At 52.6% G+C, this 19,633-nt stretch overlaps 1 protein-coding gene across 1 annotated transcript in view; it reads left to right on the top strand.

The window, feature by feature from the left end:
• The window catches only part of ash1l (ash1 (absent, small, or homeotic)-like (Drosophila)), a 255,851-nt gene that overhangs the window by 162,908 nt on the left and 73,310 nt on the right, over positions 1-19,633 (top strand). Inside the window, 2 exon segments of the mRNA XM_085978244.1 lie at positions 12,911-12,956; positions 14,808-14,916. Of these exon segments, the coding sequence (XP_085834370.1) occupies positions 12,911-12,956; positions 14,808-14,916 (155 nt within the window).

Below are 19,633 nucleotides of genomic sequence, written 5' to 3'. Positions count from 1 at the left end.
CCTGTACCCACCAGTACTGTACCGCAGTGTTATACAGTGACAGACCTGTACCCACCAGTACTGTACTGCAGTGTTATACAGTGACAGACCTGTACCCACCAGTGCTGTACCCCAGTGTTATACAGTGACAGACCTGCACCCACCAGTACTGTACCCCAGTGTTATACAGTGACAGACCTGTACCCACCAGTACTGTACCCCAGTGTTATACAGTGACAGACCTGTACCCACCAGTACTGTACACCAGGGTTATACAGTGACAGACCTGTACCCACCAGTACTGTACCCCAGGGTTATACAGTGACAGACCTGTACCCACCAGTACTGTACCGCAGTGTTATACAGTGACAGACCTGTACCCACCAGTACTGTACCCCAGTGTTATACAGTGACAGACCTGTACCCACCAGTACTGTACCCCAGTGTTATACAGTGACAGACCTGTACCCACCAGTACTGTACCCCAGTGTTATACAGTGACAGACCTGTACCCACCAGTACTGTACCGCAGTGTTATACAGTGACAGACCTGTACCCACCAGTACTGTACCCCAGTGTTATACAGTGACAGACCTGTACCCACCAGTACTGTACCCCAGTGTTATACAGTGACAGACCTGTACCCACCAGTACTGTACCCCAGTGTTATACAGAGACAGACCTGTACCCACCAGTACTGTACCCCAGTGTTATACAGTGACAGACCTGTACCCACCAGTACTGTACCCCAGTGTTATACAGTGACAGACCTGTACCCACCAGTACTGTACCCCAGTGTTAGTGACAGACCTGTACCCACCAGTACTGTACCCCAGGGTTGTACAGTGACAGACCTGTACCCACCAGTACTGTACCCCAGGGTTATACAGTGACAGACCTGTACCCACCAGTACTGTACCCCCGTGTTATACAGTGACAGACCTGTACCCACCAGTACTGTACCCCAGTGTTATACAGTGACAGACCTGTACCCACCAGTACTGTAACCCAGTGTTATACAGTGACAGTGACAGACCTGTACCCACCAGTACTGTACCCCAGTGTTAGTGACAGACCTGTACCCACCAGTACTGTACCCCAGTGTTAGTGACAGACCTGTACCCACCAGTACTGTACCCCAGTGTTATACAGTGACAGACCTGTACCCACCAGTACTGTACCCCAGTGTTATACAGTGACAGACCTGTACCCACCAGTACTGTACCCCAGTGTTATACAGTGACAGACATGTACCCACCAGTACTGTACCCCAGGGTTATGCAGTGACAGACCTACAATTGTACTGCCAGTTTGTTTTTCACTGTTTTCAGTCCGTGCAGGATGGGAATTTGAAATTGCCATGCGATGCTGTAATGCGTGTTGAAGGAGCCATCCTCTACGCTGGTTGAGATCAGAATAAAGAGGGTTTTTTTTTTTTTTATCCCACTGCTGCTAAGATATCAGTAACACTAACATCTCGTGCTGTTCCCTTCGGTGAAGAAAAAGTAATTTATATAGTGTTTGGCTTTCTGCGATATCTGATTTCTTCGGCAATGACTGGGTCAGCACAAGGTTATTTTCTCCTCAACAGTTCATTCATTTTGAAAGTGCTTTTCCTCTTCTCTGTGACAAATGGTGAACAAAAAGAGAAAATGAATCTGATTGAAGGCACTCGGGCCCAAAGCCCCGTTAAAACTCAGCTTGTCCCTGTAGATTGAAAGAGGAGGAGGGAAAGATTCCAATGGCAATATCGGACCGGAAGGTGGGTGTTTATCCAAATCAAAGCCCTCCAGAACTTTGGCTCCAGCAGCTCGTGATGCAAAGGCCTCAGAAATTGGCCACAGATTGTTCTGAGGAAGAAAAAAAAAATATGAATTAAACAATCCTGAATCAATTTTGTGTTTGACATCAGAAATGGGTTTGCTGTTTTGAAAAGGAGGGCAAAAGTGTGTTAATGCTGAATGTTGAAGTAGGGCAAGAGAAATATCCAAGTTCACAGCAGCAACTTGACATGGAAACACAGAAAAACAGGAGCAGGAGTCGGCCATTCGGCCCCTCGAGCCTGCTCCGCCATTCAATATGGTCATGGCTGATCCTCTATCTCAATACCATAGTCCCACTCTCTCCCCATACCCCTTGATGCCTTTTGTGTCTAGAAATCTATCCATCTCCTTAAATAGATTCAGTGACTTGGCCTCCACAGCCTTCTGTGGTAGAGAATTCCACAGGTTCACCACCCTCTGAGTGAAGACATTTCTCCTCATCTCAGTCCTAAATGTCCTACCCCGTATCCTGAGACTGTGAGCCCTCGTTCTCGACCCCCCAGCCAGGGGAAACATCCTCCCTGCATCCAGTCTGTCGAGCCCTGTCAGAATTTGATACGTTTCAATGAGAAACTCCTCCGTGGTCTTATCAAGGACAAGAGGGGCAGCTACGCCATGTAATGTGTGTAAACGTGGTCTTCTGTTGCTGGCGTGACTGCTTTATGGAGTTTCTGCCTCCCACATGAGTCGTCTGATTGGGGGTTGGGGAGGGAGGCTCGCCAGCTGAGGACACCGGCCTTGATGGCCTCTTGCCCTTTGTGTCTCTGGTAATGGGCCAATAGGGATCTCCCATCCCTAGGGTTGCAGTTTATACCCAGGGCTCTCCCCATATAAAAGAGGAAAGTGCTGGTTAAAAATGGAGAGCAGTGTCGTCTGTACTGATGGAGCTTTGGGAATATCACCTGAGATAATGGGTCTGCCCACAGAGGAGAGGTGAGGAAGACATTTCAACAGCACCAAATCACTCTCAGGACATCCCGAAACACTTCATCTAATGAATTACCTCTACTAAATGTAGTCAGTATGCAGGCGGTGTTATGTCGGCAAACACGGCAGTCTACTGTGCACACAGGAAGATCCCATAAGCAGTAAATGAGGTGGATGGCCAATGAATCTGCTTTTAGTGGTATCGGTGGGGGCGGGGTGGGGTGAGGGCGTTGCTCAGGCAGCTGGGAGAACTCCCTGTTCTTCTAAAAGTGCCTGGGCTGTTTTATATCCACCTGAACAGGCAGGCGGGGCCTCAGTTTAGCGTCTCAAGTAAAGGACGGCACCGCCAACAGTGCAGCACTCTCTCAGTACTGCACAGGGAGATTCAGACCTGATTATGTGTCCAGGTCTCTGGAGTGCGGCTTGAACCCCTTCTGACGCGGGGGTGAGAGAGTGAAGTCAAGTGAGCCAACTGGGGCAGAATGTTACCAAGCTTTTCCAGCTTAATGGATTTGAAGTCATTTTTTGCTCAACAATGTTAGTGATAACAGTGCTGAGTTTCACATAAGCACTGAAACAGGTACAGCACAGGTTAGATACAGAGTAAAGCTCCCTCTACACTGTCCCATCAAACACTCCCAGATCAGGTACAGCACGGGTTAGATACAGAGTAAAGCTCCCTCTACACTGTCCCATCAAACACTCCCAGGACAGGTACAGCACGGGTTGGATACAGAGTAAAGCTCCCTCTACACTGTCCCATCAAACACTCCCAGGGCAGGTACAGCATGGGTTAGATACAGAGTAAAGCTCCCTCTACACTGTCCCATCAAACACTCCCAGGGCAGGTACAGCACGGGGTTAGATACAGAGTAAAGCTCCCTCTACACTGTCCCATCAAACACTCCCAGGGCAGGTACAGCACGGGTTAGATACAGAGTAAAGCTCCCTCTACACTGTCCCATCAAACACTCCCAGGGCAGGTACAGCACGGGGTTAGATACAGAGTAAAGCTCCCTCTACACTGTCCCATCAAACAGTCCCAGGGCAGGTACAGCACGGGTTAGATACAGAGTAAAGCTCCCTCTACACTGTCCCATCAAACACTCCCAGGGCAGGTACAGCACGGGTTAGATACAGAGTAAAGCTCCCTCTACACTGTCCCATCAAACACTCCCAGGGCAGGTACAGCATGGGTTAGATACAGAGTAAAGCTCCCTCTACACTGTCCCATCAAACACTCCCAGGGCAGGTACAGCACGGGTTAGATACAGAGTAAAGCTCCCTCTACACTGTCCCATCAAACACTCCCAGGGCAGGTACAGCACGGGGTTAGATACAGAGTAAAGCTCCCTCTACACTGTCCCATCAAACACTCCCAGATCAGGTACAGCATGGGTTAGATACAGAGTAAAGCTCCCTCTACACTGTCCCATCAAACACTCCCAGATCAGGTACAGCACGGGTTAGATATAGCGTAAAGCTCACTCTACAATGTCCCATCAAACACTCCCAGGGCAGGTACAGCACGGGTTAGATACAGAGTAAAGCTCCCTCTACACTGTCCCATCAAACACTCCCAGGGCAGGTACAGCACGGGTTAGATACAGAGTAAAGCTCCCTCTACACTGTCCCATCAAACACTCCCAGGGCAGGTACAGCACGGGTTAGATACAGAGTAAAGCTCCCTCTACACTGTCCCATCAAACACTCCCAGGGCAGGTACAGCACGGGTTAGATACAGAGTAACGCTCCCTCTACACTGTCCCATCAAACACTCCCAGGGCAGGTACAGCACGGGTTAGATACAGAGTAAAGCTCCCTCTACACTGTCCCATCAAACACTCCCAGGGCAGGTACAGCACGGGTTAGATACAGAATAAAGCTCCCTCTACAATCTGTGTTAACCTCAGTCGTGCACCAATCTGACGTTGTCATTCTTTACACCAGCCACCTCTTCGATTCTCCATTATGGGGCCACTGATTTACAGTGACTCAACAAGACATTCTGTTTTATTACCCATGATTCTGGGACCTTGACCAATGTTTTGCAATTTGAGTTCCGCAATTCCTCCCATTTTTCTGTGAAAGCCATAAATCAGCCGACTTGCCCGTAATTTAACGCAGATGCGGCTGTTTTGTTTTGTTGAACTGGGCTGGGTTTGTTCCAAATTCATTGGCTCTTTTCACGCAAGCCTCCGTCAGCCAGCTGAAGGGAGAAGGCTTTCGTCCCACAGGTCTGCACTGAGCTCTCCGACTCGAGCAGAGTGCAACCCGCTACGTCACCCAGCCCAGCCCGCGTTAGGGAGCCTCTGTAAATGGCAACACTGTTCCTGGGAGGGGCTGGAATGCTTCACTTGAGACGTATTCCTCCCTGTAAATATTTGGGAATATTGCGGCAGGGGGGGAGTTTGCGGGTTGGGGGGGGGGGGGGGTGTTAGAAAATGGCTCCTTCCTGAGAGGAGACACTTAGCCTCGTGCCCTCGCCCCATCTGTCTCCCAGCCTCGCAGGTCCCACTTGATGACTTGCCCGGTAGAGCTGCTGTCGACACGAGCGCGGCTCAGCTTGCCTGCCCTGGGTGTCAATCCTGGCACTGAACCATAAACACCGAGTCCAGTCGCGGCTGCGACTTGGGCTCCTTGCCCCGGACGCAAATTCTGTCCCCGCACCCCCCCCCCCCCCCCCACCCCCCCTCGAGTTTACTTTCGGAAATGCTGAAGAACTAAACAGCAAGTAATGCTGCAGCTCCTCTCTCTTCATCCGCCCCCCTCGCCCCCAGCAAAGAATGCACAGATACTGTCGGGAGCGCCTTTATTAAATATCTTGTGATATTATTGTGGGGGCTGTAAGGAGTTGCAGCTGTGTTGGGCTATGAGCACAGCTCCATGCTTCGCGCTTTCTGTTAAATGCATTGTACCTGAATGGATGATTCAGTCATTGACGACGCTCACTGAAAACATTGGATATGGCTCAAAGGTAAATCCCTATCTCTGTAACCCCCTCCAGCCCTACACCCCTCCCTATCTCTATAATCCCCTCCAGCCTCACACCCCTCCCCATTTCTGTAACCCCCTACACCCCTCCCCATCTCTGTAACCCCCTGCGCCCCTCCCTATCTCTGTAACCTCCTCCAGCCCCTACACCCCTCCTTATCTCTGTAACCCCCTCCAGCCCCTACACCCCTCCCCATCTCTGTAACCTCCTGCAGCCCTACACCCCTCCCTATCTCTGTAACCCCCTCCAGCCTCACACCCCTCCCCATTTCTGTAACCCCCTCCAGCCCCTACACCCCTCCCTATCTCTGTAACCCCCTCCAGCCCCTCCCTATCTCTGCAACCTCCTCCAGCCCTGCACCCCTCCCTATCTCTGTAACCTCCTCCAGCCCTGCACCCCTCCCTATCTCTGTAACCTCCTCCAGCCCTGCACCCCTCCCTATCTCTGTAACCTCCTCCAGCCCTACACCCCTCCCTATCTCTGTAACCCCCTCCAGCCCTACACCCCTCCCCATCTCTGTAACCTCCTGCAGCCCTACACCCCTCCCTATCTCTGTAACCCCCTCCAGCCCTACACCCCTCCCTATCTCTGTAACCTCCTCCAGCCCCGACACCCCTCCCTATCTCTGTAACCCCCTCCAGCCCGACACCCCTCCCTATCTCTGTAACCCCCTCCAACCCTACACCCCTCCCTATCTCTGTAACGTCCTCCAGCCCTACACCCCTCCCTATCTCTGTAACCTCCTCCAGCCCCGACACCCCTCCCTATCTCTGTAACCCCCTCCAGCCCGACACCCCTCCCTATCTCTGTAACCCCCTCCAACCCTACACCCCTCCCTATCTCTGTAACGTCCTCCAGCCCTACACCCCTCCCTATCTCTGTAACCTCCTCCAGCCCCTACACCCCTCCCCATCTCTCTAACCTCCTCCAGCCCTACACCCCTCCCTATCTCTGTAACCTCCTCCAACCCCTACACCCCTCCCCATCTCTGTAACCTCCAGCCCTACACCCCTCCCTATCTCTGTAACCTCCTCCAGCCCTACACCCCTCCCTATCTCTGTAACCTCCTCCAGCCCTACACCCCTCCCTATCTCTGTAACCCCCTCCAGCCCCTACACCCCTCCCTATCTCTGTAACCTCCTCCAGCCCTACACCCCTCCCTATCTCTGTAACCCCCTCCAGCCCTACATCCCTCCCTATCTCTGTAACCTCCTCCAGCCCTACACCCCTCCCTATCTCTGTAACCTCCTCCAGCCCTACACCCCTCCCTATCTCTGTAACCCCCTCCAGCCCTACACCCCTCCCTATCTCTGTAACCCCCTCCTGCCCCTACACCCCTCCCTATCTCTGTAACCTCCTCCAGCCCTACACCCCTCCCTATCTCTGTGACCTCCTCCAGCCCCTACACCCCTCCCTATCTCTGTAACCCCCTCCAGCCCCGACACCCCTCCCTATCTCTGTAACCCCCTCCAGCCCCTACACCCCTCCCTATCTCTGTAACCTCCTCCAGCCCCTACACCCCTCCCCATCTCTGTAACCTCCTCCAGCCCCTACACCCCTCCCTATCTCTGGAACCCCCTCCAGCCCCTACACCCCTCCCGATCTCTGTAACCTCCTCCAGCCCTACACCCCTCCCCATCTCTGTAACCTCCTCCAGCCCCTACACCCCTCCCTATCTCTGTAACCTCCTCCAGCCCCTACACCCCTCCCTATCTCTGTAACCTCCTCCAGCCCCTACACCTCTCCCTATCTCTGTAACCTCCTCCAGCCCTACACCCCTCCCCATCTCTGTAACCTCCTCCAGCCCCTACACCCCTCCCTATCTCTGTAACCTCCTCCAGCCCCTACACCCCTCCCTATCTCTGTAACCTCCTCCAGCCCCTACACCTCTCCCTATCTCTGTAACCTCCTCCAGCCCCACACCCCTCCCTATCTCTGTAACCTCCTCCAGCCCTACACCCCTCCCCATCTCTGTAACCTCCTCCAGCCCCTACACCTCTCCCTATCTCTGTAACCTCCTCCAGCCCCACACCCCTCCCTATCTCTGTAACCTCCTCCAGCCCCTACACCCCTCCCTATCTCTGTAACCTCCTCCAGCCCCTACACCCCTCCCTATCTCTGTAACCTCCTCCAGCCCCTACAACCCCCCGAGATCTCGGCGCTCCTCCAATTCTGGCCTCTCGCGCATCCCCCGTTTTCTGTCGCTCCACCATTGGCGGCCGTGCCTTCAGCTGCCTGGGGCCCTGAGCTCTGGAATTCCCTCCCTAAACCTCTCCGCCTCTCCTCCCATAAGATGCTCCTTAAAACCGACCTCCTTGACCAAGCGGTCCAAATATCTCCTTATGTGGCTCGGCATCGTATTTTGTTTGGTAACGCTCCTGTGAAGAGCCCTGGGATGTTTTACTACATTAAAGGCGCTGTGTAAATACAAGTTGTTGTTGTGGCACTGAGCCGTACAGAAAAGTCACAGGATTGAACCCCGATCTGTACTGAGTTCTGACAGTCTCCACTGAGGTGCAATAGGGGCACTACATTTGGCCACAGTGACCCCCCCCCCCCAAACACACAAAGCCAGCTAAAGCAGATGATAGCTCTGCGTGCTGCTGGCCACTGTCTGGTCACCCCTGCTGAAACGTCTGCGTGCTGCTGGGTGAGGACAGACAGGGCCTGCATCAGCCGGTCTGCTGGAGCTCACTGTCCAGGGTCCGCGCTTTGAAGACTTGAGCACGGCACCGGAGGGCTTCCAGTCTCTGGGGATGCGGAACCCAGCACGAGTTGGCACCTTCAAGGAGAAAGGGACAAATTGCAGTATTTAAAAGGAAGTGCAGTCATCTGTGTTGCTTTTCACACTTGCTCTGCTGTTCCAAGCTTTTGGTGGGGGGGGGTAAAGCGTGGAGTAAAAATCACCAAACCGTAGCGAGATAATAAAGTGGAAATGTTGAAAGTATTTTCCAGCGCAGGCAGCCCACACAAGCACAAGGAGACGTGGAAACACAATGGGAGAACCTTTCATTTCTTCTTGGCAAAATGTCCTTTCCTCTGCATTCAATTTCTGACGGCTGTCGTTGACTTAATTGGAAAGAAAAGACTCTGACGTTTAACTGTTGCCCTCGTCTCTCCAACTAACCTCAGCTGAACAGCGCCCGCACACCTGCTGAAACCGGAGACCGTTACAGCAGCTGTGAGTTTTTAAGGCAGCTGCATGTGTCCAGTTCTAGTTTTGTTGCGGAATTGCTGCCTCGTTCTTCAAAGTGTTAACCAGACATTGCTTTGTGCGGAAATGGGACCCCCGTGCCGTTTAAATGCACAATAAACGTGCAGCGACCGGCAGGCCCAAAGTCCCATCTCTCTTTCCTGAAAAACTTCTGGTTGAAAATGCTTTTAACGTAATTCTAAGCAACACAACAGCCCAGTGATCGTACTTCTTTTCCCCCTACAACCCCCCAACCTTTTTCCCCTCCTATCTTGAGGATGTCGGCACCAGCTGACTGCCATACTTCGCCCAGGTGACCTTTCTTCATGGGTCTGCCCAGACACTGAGCGTTGAAGGGTTCTTGAGTAGTGAAGGCCATTGCAGCTGAACCAGATCCTGTCATCTCTAACATTGTCACTCTCTCTCTCTGTCACTCTCTCGCTCTGTCTCTATCTCTCTGTCTCTCTCTCTCTCTCTCTCTCTCTGTCTCTCTCTCTGTCTCTCTCTCTCTCTCTCTGTCTCTCTCTCTCTCTCTCTCTGTCTCTCTCTCTCTCTGTCTCTCTCTGTCTCTCTCTGTCTCTCTGTCTCTCTCTCTCTCTCTCTGTCTCTCTCTCTCTCTCTCTGTCTCCCTCTCTGTCTTCCTCTCTCTCTCCCTCTCTCTCTCTCTCCCTCTCTCCCTCTCTCTGTCTCCCTCTCTCTGTCTCTCTCTGTCTCTTGAACCGCTGCAGTCCCGTGTGGTGAAGGTACTCCCACAGTGCTGTTAGGGAGGGAGTTCCAGGATTTTGACCCAGCGACGATGAAGGAATGGCCCGATATATTTCCAAGTCAGGATGGTGTGTGACTTGGAGGTGGTGGTGTTCCCATGCGCCTGCTGCCCTTGTCCTTCTAGGCGGCAGAGGCCGCGGGTTTGGGAGGTGCTGCCGAAGAAACCTTGGCGAGTTGCTGCACCCAGTTGTCATCCACCTCGCCCCCCAACAATTGTCTGTTTATCTTCAAGCCAATAAAATTGATGAACGGTATTAACCCTTATAAGCACAGCGACACATCGGCCTGCTGTCAGTGCTGTGGTGACACTTTTCCAGTAAATGCGCTGTGCCAGTGAAGGGGTTAACAGTCTAATTTTAGTTCTGAAAACCCCGCAAAATAAACTTCAGATGCCCATGTAAGGGCAGCAGTGGTGTTCTTAAATTCTGTAAAAGCTGCTTATTAAGTGTTATTTTGGGGCCGTGCCCAGTGTTTTTCAGCGATCTCTCTCTCTCTCTTTGGGCTATCCCTTGGAGATTTAAATGTACAGCCAAGTGGCTGAGAATTTCTATTCTGTTGTGTTTTTCTTGGCACAGCCTGGGGTGAGTGGAATGTATTTTTCATTTGCAAAAAAAAAAGTAACTGTTGCTCCAAAGCTCGAACAAAGAAAAAATTGTTCTTGTGATGGGGAGGAGTGGAAATACTAGTTTAATGGGTGTTGTAGTTGCATCTGCGCACTTGGCAGCCCGCTGGTTGTAACACTGGAGCAGCACGCTGCCAGCGGGAGGAGAGTGACTCCCTGCCCGATGCCTCCTCAAATCGTATTGAAACATAGAAGATAGGAGCAGGAGTCGGCCATTCGGCTCCTCGAGCCTGCTCCGCCATTCAATGAGATCATGGCTGATCATCCAAATTCAGTACCCTGTCCCTGCTTTCTCCCCGTACCCCTTGATCCCTTTAGCCTTAAGAAATATATCTAACTCCTTCTTGAATATATTTAATGAATTGGCCTCTACTGCTTTCTGTGGTAGAGAATTCCACAGGTTCACCACTCTCTGGGTGAAGAAATTCCTCCTCATTTCTGTCCTAAATGGCTTACCCCTTATCCTTAGACTGTGACCCCTGGTTCTGGACTCCCCGACCATCGGGAACATCCTTCCTGCATCTCGTCTGTCTAGTCCTGTTAGAATTTTATAAGTTTCAATGAGATCCCCTCTCATTCTTCTAAACTCCAGTGAGTATAAGCCCAATCGACCCAATCTCTCCTCATACGTCATTCCTGCCATCCCAGGTATCAGCCTGGTGAATCTTCGCTGCACTCCCTCCATGGCAAGAACACCCTTCCTCAGATAAGGCGACCAAAACTGCACACAATACTCAAGGTGTGGTCTCACCAAGGCCCTGTACAACTGCAGCAAGACATCCTTGTTCCTGTACTCGAATCCTCTCGCTACGAAGGCCAACATACCATTTGCCTTCTTAACCGCCTGCTGCACCTGCATGCTTACCTTCAGCGACTGGTGCACAAGGACACCCAGGTCTCGTTGCACTTCCCCTTCTCCCAATCTATTGCTGTTCAGATAATAACAATATTGCTCGCGCAGGCACCCTGCAGCAGTGCCCCCGCAGTGTAGAGTGGACGAGCTCCGCACCTCCGGCAGCACCCAGATCCCAAGAGCAGCCGGCGGCGGGGGGGGGGGCAGCAGAAATTCAGGGACCCTCCCTCTCCGCTCACCAACCGGCCCAATTGGGATCTGCGGCCCCCCATTTAAAGGGGAAGCTGGAGAGCCAGCGGTGGGGCTGTCCCAGCATCCGTATCAAATTGCCCTCTCATCTTTTGCCCCAGTCCGCGAGGAAGGAGAGGAGCGCACGCTGCTCGGGCACTTGACTGACGGGCGAAGGGCGATGCCTGAGCAAGTAGTAGATCGTGCTCCAAATATTACACTGCAGGTGTCACGCCCCAGGCAGCACGTCTTCAAGTTCCCTACGCCTTCCCGCTACAAACTGCAACTTTTTAAAAATTAATTCATGGGATGTGGGCGTCGCCGGCATTTATTGGCCATCCCTAATCACCCTTGAGAAGGTGGTGGTGAGCCGCCTTCTTGAACCGCTGCAGTCCCGTGTGGTGAAGGTGCTCCCACAGTGCTGTTAGGGAGGGAGTTCCAGGATTTTGACCCAGCGACGATGAAGGAACGGCCCGATATATTTCCAAGTCAGGATGGTGTGTGACTGGGAGGGGAACTTGGAGGTGGTGGTGTTCCCATGCGCCTGCTGCCCTTGTCCTTCTAGGGGGAAGAGGTCGCGGGTTTAGGCGAACCTTTAGACACAGTGAAACTGTTCACTGCTGTTCCTGACCAAACTGTTAAAATCTGATTGGTTGACTTTTGAGCCTTTGTTTGCTATCTAACGTTAGACTTTGGGTCAGAATTGCAGCCTGGCCTGTAACTGATTCCACCGCTCATTTCAAAATTGGAGCAATGACCTTGGTGCCTTAACGGGACGTACCGCTACACTCCCGCAGCAGAATGCATCATTTAGTCCATGGTATGATGCTCATGGTTGTTACAAAACACCATATCAAGCGACTCACCGTGAACAGCACACAGGAGCTCCCCCAGTATACAGTATGTTAAGATGTAGTGAATCGAGAGGGCCAGCACCGAATCTGCCGTGGCGTAAAGTGCACAAACTGGTGGAGCCTCTTGCTGATCTTCCCAGTGTGGCAGCCATTTCACTTTGTCTGATGTGATGGAGGTGGAGGAGCTCTCGTGCCTTTACACCGTGGGTAACGAGCTGCCCTCGAGTGAGACTGGCCCCTGCAGCCCCATTCTCAGGTCCTCGTCGCAAAGCCATTTTACGTCCCCAGTTACGCCGCCGAGCTTCTGCGCTGTGGCAAATAAGAGCTTGGGGGCCCCGAGCTGCTGAAGACGGCGCTGGCAGCCCAATAATGGATGTGCGATTCAGGGTTGGAACTCCCAGCTGCCGAGCGTTGTGTCGAGCCACCAGTGCAGTGGGCAGTCTGACTCCATGTTCACATTCCGACTGCCGCTGCACCACTGAAGACGGTGTGTAACTGCACCCTGCAGTGGTTATATTGCATTGCAGCATCGCAAAGGTCAGTGGAGCAGATCCTGCTGATATGATGCAAGGAATCGCAGCGTTTGTGTATTACAGGTGTGTTAGTGTGTGTACACTACAGTATTTGATGTACCGGCGTCTAACTTGCATTTTCTCTCCCCTGTTTTTAAGCTGTACAAAAAGCCTGATGTCCCACTTTATAAGAAGATCCGATCAAGTAAGGCACTTTCCATTTCTGTACTTGCTTTTTTAAAAAAAATCTTCACCTTTGTTTCAGTCTGTAACTCGATCTGTTTTATATTAAATTAATTTTCCTTGTTGCATTTACTCTTTGGTGACATGTTGGCGTTACAGTGTGCAATGTGCAGGGCGGGTATTTGTGACTGGGTTTTACTGAGCGCCCGAACCCCGGGGAACGATTCCAGGGAGGGGCGGTGTTGCTGCAGCGCTCGCCTGCTGAGCGACGTGGTCCCTGACACGAATCAGTCATTCATGAAAGAAAGACTTATGAAATAATACTGAGCGGCCTGCGGGTGGCGCAGTCCAGGGAGAGTATAAATACTCGGGCACGGGCCCAGCTTGCGCAGGACATTCTTAACGGGAACTAGTGAAGGACACAACTAGACCTCCATGTTGTAAAGCTTTGTTTAACGCTTAGACCAGGTGCCGAGTAGTTTTCTTACGTCAGTCCCTACTGACCAGCTTGTTCGAGCTCGCGCGCCCTTAGTTGGTGCTGCGCTGAGCGCTCCGATTGGCCTTTCGGTCCCAGATTAAGACGGGGAAAAATCATCCACGGTTCCCGCTGTTGTGACTACCCCAGAGGGCTGTGGAGGCTCAGTCGTTGAGTATATTCAAGACGCTGATCGATAGATTTTTGGACTCTCGGGGGAATCGAGGGACATGGAGCTCGGGCAGGGAAAGTGGAGTTGAGGCCGAAGATTGGCCGTGATCTTATTGAATGGCGGAGCAGGCTCGAGGGGCCGAATGGCCGACTCCTGCTCCTAATTCTTATGTCGCAGCCTGCTAGAAATTCCGCACGTGGGCTTTGCGTGAGAACAGGATCAGGCTCGGCTGTGATGTCTCCCCCTCCCCTCCCTCCACACACACTACGCTCGCACATTAAGAGTCGCGAGTTAGCAGTGGGCTGTCAGCACTTGTGGAAGAGTGCCCCAGCGGGAGTCGGCGCCTTCAGCAGGGGAGCAGGACAAGTGGCAGCAAAAGATATTGAAGGTCGGCCTCGGCCCCAGCCTCTGGCGTTGCAGCAAGGAAGGCCGCACCTGCTTGCGTGCGAATGTGTGCGGGCAGCTTTCTGGACGGGTGGGGGGATGGTGGAATCTCAGCTGTCGATTTGCTGTCAATGAGGTTTAATGTTTGTTGACAGCAAGCTGAGGTCTGGGACCTTCTGAACAAAACGGTGCTTGTGTGGTACAAGCTGCAGGTTACGGCGACACAGCTGAATTACAAAATGGGGGAGCCGGGGTCTTTCAAAGCTGGCGATAAATGCCTCTCCAGGTCGAGGATAACCCATATATCAGAGCGCAGGCCGTCTGCAGCTAGACGCCGAGCAAAGCGTCAAGAGGAGGCTCCCTTCAGAGGTGCCCTGTAGGCCAGCTCGCCGCCTCCTGTAGAGTGGGCCAGGACAGACGGTCGCTGGGAAGCAGGCTCTGGCCTCTGCTGCGAATCGCTGTCCCAGCTTCCAGCACCGTTTCCTGGGACCGGCCAGCTCCAGGCCGCTGCTCAAGCTAGTCCGAGATTTTGGCCCCCCGCTGCTTTCAGTGGAGTCACTCCGGGAGAAACTCCCCAGCAGCGACGTGACGCAGCTCGAAGACCTGGCACGGCACGGCGCTAGAAATCTTCTTAACATGGAGGGCAATTCTGAACAAAAACATACTCCCGGAGATTGTCTTCCCCTTTAAGATTACGGAACAGTTTGTAGATGGGATGCTCAGTCTGGATGGCATATGTGTTGCTGCTGTAAAGTATTTGGGAGTATCTTCACAGGGTTACACACATTGTATATATTTGGGGGCCCCCTGTGTAACCACAAGGCATGTTGTCCTCTTTATAGATGTGTTTGTCGATGTTAAACCTCTCTCTGGCTGTGAGCCCACGACTTGCAACTGTAAGAGGCCGGCGGACCCTGTTGAGAAGAGCTGTATGGAGGACTGTCTGAACAGGTAGGCAAGTATGTGTAAAAGCCACCAAAACCTGACTGTGCCGTGCTGCTGACCTTGAGACATGTTGAGAATACCGTCGCTTCATCCACGTTTTATAACCCACCCAGACAGATTGGGCCAAGATGCTGCCAATCAGTGGCAGCTGTCGTGCGTCCTGCAATAATTTAACCTTGGTAACAGGAGGCTGAAAGTCAAGTGAGCGTGATTGAATCGACTAGATTTGCATATCTGGCCATGTTTGGCCCGAACCCAAGTCCAGTTGATGCACTGAGCAGTGGATGCAGGCCCCCTGCTTGTTCAGCTGGCGGAGGCAGCCAGTCACTGAGCTGTGAAGACCAGAAGGAGCCAGGGTCCACCTCCTTGCTCAGTCTGCCAATCTCGGCCAGAGCGCTGAAGTTGATCTCCCACCCCGGGCGAGGGAGGGGGGAAATAATCCGACAGGGTTCATTCCCCCTGATCGGTGTTCTTGGAGTGGAAAGCACCAGGCCCCAAAGCTTCAAATCGGCCACGGGTGACCCAGGTTCGATCGCCAGTTCTGCGCCTAGTTATCTGACCCGAGCCATGCCAGTGACAGGGACTACAGCTGATCTCAGTGCCGCTGGATGACGGAGGGTTCCTGCTCCTCGCCACTCTCCAGTAACAAATGAACCCGGCTCGAGCAGTATTGGCCTCCGCTCCACAGTCAAAACAGCCGCACCGTCACACATTGAGGGGCTTGGGCTGCAGAGCGCGTCGAGCTCCCGTGGACCTGTATCCCGCCAGCCCGAGCCGGGACCCGGAGCATCGCCGTGTCCTCCCGAGCAGCTGGGCACGAGCTGCAGCTTCCCCAGTGACAGGAGAGGGAAGTCTGCCCTGGTAACTGGGACTGTGGCAGCAGGCCAAGTTCATTTTACCACTTGGCTCCTTGCTGCGGTGTGTTGATGCGCATTTTAAGCTGTTTGATGCAAACTCATTAGCAGCTCTTGGCAGTTTGCCCAAAAACTGTGTACTGATGTTTTTTTATTATTAATTATAATCGGAAGATCTGAGTTGTAATAAAACAGGAACCCAGTGTGCCGTATGTTCTGCAGTCCCAACACCGAAACCTCTGCACAGTCTCGATTCATCATACGTTCCGTGCCTCCCATCGATTTCAACTTGTTGAACAGCTAAACAATTGCCATGGGTTTTCTTCTATCAATTTTGTGTTCATCAAGGTCAGGGATGTCATTGTCGGGAAACCGAATACTTTTCATTTCAGGCACCCAGTGTTAGCATCAAACACTCCCAGAGCAGGTACAGCACGGGTTAGATACAGAGTAAAGCTCCCTCTACACTGTCCCATCAAACGCTCCCAGGGCAGGTACAGCACGGGTTAGATACAGAGTAAAGCTCCCTCTACACTGTCCCATCAAACGCTCCCAGGGCAGGTACAGCACGGGTTAGATACAGAGTAAAGCTCCCTCTACACTGTCCCATCAAACACTCCCAGGGCAGGTACAGCACGGGTTAGATACAGAGTAAAGCTCTCTCTACACTGTCCCATCAAACACTCCTAGGGCAGGTACAGCACGGGTTAGATACAGAGTAAAGCTCCCTCTACACTGTCCGATCAAACACTCCCAGGGCAGGTACAGCACGGGTTAGATACAGAGTAAAGCTCCCTCTACACTGTCCCATCAAACACTCCCAGGGCAGGTACAGCACGGGTTAGATACAGAGTAAAGCTCCCTCTACACTGTCCCATCAAACACTCCCGGGCAGGTACAGCACGGGTTAGATACAGAGTAAAGCTCCCTCTACACTGTCCCATCAAACACTCCCAGGGCAGGTACAGCACGGGTTAGATACAGAGTAAAGCTCCCTCTACACTGTCCCATCAAACACTCCCAGGGCAGGTACAGCACGGGTTAGATACAGAGTAAAGCTCCCTCTACACTGTCCCCATCAAACACTCCCAGGGCAGGTACAGCACGGGTTAGATACAGAGTAAAGCTCCCTCTACACTGTCCCATCAAATGCTCCCAGGGCAGGTACAGCACGGGTTAGATACAGAGTAAAGCTCCCTCTACACTGTCCCATCAAACACTCCCAGGGCAGGTACAGCACGGGTTAGATACAGAGTAAAGCACCCTCTACATTGTCCCATCAAACACTCCCAGGGCAGGTACAGCACAGGTTCGATACAGAGTAAAGCTCCCTCTACACTGTCCCATCAAACACTCCCAGGGCAGGTACAGCACGGGTTAGATACAGAGTAAAGCTCCCTCTACACTGTCCCATCAAACACTCCCAGGGCAGGTACAGCACGGGTTAGATACAGAGTAAAGCTCCCTCTACACTGTCCCATCAAACACTCCCAGGGCAGGTACAGCACGGGTTAGATACAGAGTAAAGCTCCCTCTACACTGTCCCATCAAACACTCCCAGGGCAGGTACAGCACGGGTTAGATACAGAGTAAAGCTCCCTCTACACTGTCCCATCAAACACTCCCAGGGCAGGTACAGCACGGGTTAGATACAGAGTAAAGCTCCCTCTACACTGTCCCATCAAACACTCCCAGGGCAGGTACAGCACGGGTTAGATACAGAGTAAAGCTCCCTCTACACTGTCCCATCAAACACTCCCAGGGCAGGTACAGCATGGGTTAGATACAGAGTAAAGCTCCCTCTACACTGTCCCATCAAACACTCCCAGGGCAGGTACAGCACGGGTTTGATACAGAGTAAAGCTCCCTCTACACTGTCCCATCAAACACTCCCAGGGCAGGTACAGCATGGGTTAGATACAGAGTAAAGCTCCCTCTACACTGTCCCATCAAACACTCCCAGGGCAGGTACAGCACGGGTTAGATACAGAGTAAAGCTCCCTCTACACTGTCTCCATCAAACACTCCCAGGGCAGGTACAGCACGGGTTAGATACAGAGTAAAGCTCCCTCTACACTGTCCCATCAAACACTCCCAGGGCAGGTACAGCACGGGTTAGATACAGAGTAAAGCTCCCTCTACACTGTCCCATCAAACACTCCCAGGGCAGGTACAGCACGGGTTAGATACAGAGTAAAGCTCCCTCTACACTGTCCCATCAAACACTCCCAGGGCAGGTACAGCACGGGTTAGATACAGAGTAAAGCTCCCTCTACACTGTCCCATCAAACACTCCCAGGGCAGGTACAGCACGGGTTAGATACAGAGTAAAGCTCCCTCTACACTGTCCCATCAAACACTCCCAGGGCAGGTACAGCACGGGTTAGATACAGAGTAAAGCTCCCTCTACACTGTCCCATCAAACACTCCCAGAGCAGGTACAGCACGGGTTAGATACAGAGTAAAGCACCCTCTACACTGTCCCATCAAACACTCCCAGGGCAGGTACAGCACGGGTTAGATACAGAGTAAAGCTCCCTCTACACTGTCCCATCAAACACTCCCAGGGCAGGTACAGCACGGGTTAGATACAGAGTAAAGCTCCCTCTACACTGTCCCATCAAACACTCCCAGGGCAGGTACAGCACGGGTTAGATACAGAGTAAAGCTCCCTCTACACTGTCCCATCAAACACTCCCAGGGCAGGTACAGCACGGGTTAGATACAGAGTAAAGCTCCCTCTACACTGTCCCATCAAACACTCCCAGGGCAGGTACAGCACGGGTTAGATACAGAGTAAAGCTCCCTCTACACTGTCCCATCAAACACTCCCAGGGCAGGTACAGCACGGGTTAGATACAGAGTAAAGCTCCCTCTACACTGTCCCATCAAACACTCCCAGGGCAGGTACAGCACGGGTTAGATACAGAGTAAAGCTCCCTCTACACCGTCCCAGGAACAATACCTGCCCAAACTTGAGAAGAGCCCTGTGCCGATGTACCAGTGTTTGTTTCCCACACCAGCCTCCCTTTGGCCTCTGAGATGACTACATTCGTGCCAAAATGAAGACATGGCCTGGAATTTCTGCAGGGTTTCTCCACTTGGAGATCAGCAATGCCTGGCATAAATGGCCATTAATTTTTCTCTCCATGGTTTCCACTTTACTTGCGCCCGAGTTAGGGTGGGAGATGCGGAGACTGCTGCGGAATTCTAGGGCCATTGGTGTTAACGCTGTCACCATGACAGGGCCGTATTCTCAGGAGTGAGTAATTGCGTTGAAAACCAAGTCAAAGTCCCGCATTGTGAGTTATTCTCTCCATGGTGAGTGCTTCAGGACAGCCACAAACTATTCCAGCAGGACACCAAGACAGCAGAGTCTTACCTCCCCAGCCCTCTACTAAAGATCACTGCGCTCTGATGTTCCTCCCCACCCTTCTCTTCTGACTGTTGCTGGGCAGAGGATCTGTGACTGCTGGCTTTCCGCACCAAGGCGCCATTCCTTATGTGTCAGCTTGAACAGCGAGGGTCAGCAGGAAGGTACGACAACCGGGCCCGATCCTCTCCGCACTCAGTGTGCCCACGCAAAGACGCTTTCCGGCTGGAGTTACTGAACACCCCGACTGACGCCCCCACCCCCAGGCTCACTCTCGCCAATTGTAGCACCCCTGTTGCTGCCTGTGCGGAGGTCAGCGAACACAGCACCGACCTGCTTGTGGCACTGAGCTCTTGCAGAGCCGGACGTCCCAGGTTGGATCCCCAGCCATGAAGCCTTTTTATTGAGACACGACGAGGCCTGTAATGTTCCACGTCGTGTTGGTGCATTCCGTCTGGTTATCGTCACAGCTGTAGTAAATGGTAGGCAGCCCATC

The sequence above is a fragment of the Somniosus microcephalus genome, unplaced genomic scaffold (assembly GCF_052327205.1).
Source record: "Somniosus microcephalus isolate GS21.2 unplaced genomic scaffold, FLI_Smic_1.0 unresolved_chr7, whole genome shotgun sequence".
In the NCBI taxonomy this organism is placed as follows: domain Eukaryota; kingdom Metazoa; phylum Chordata; class Chondrichthyes; order Squaliformes; family Somniosidae; genus Somniosus; species Somniosus microcephalus.
Note: the sequence above shows the minus strand (reverse complement) of the source record. Positions and strands in the feature narration are given on the sequence as shown.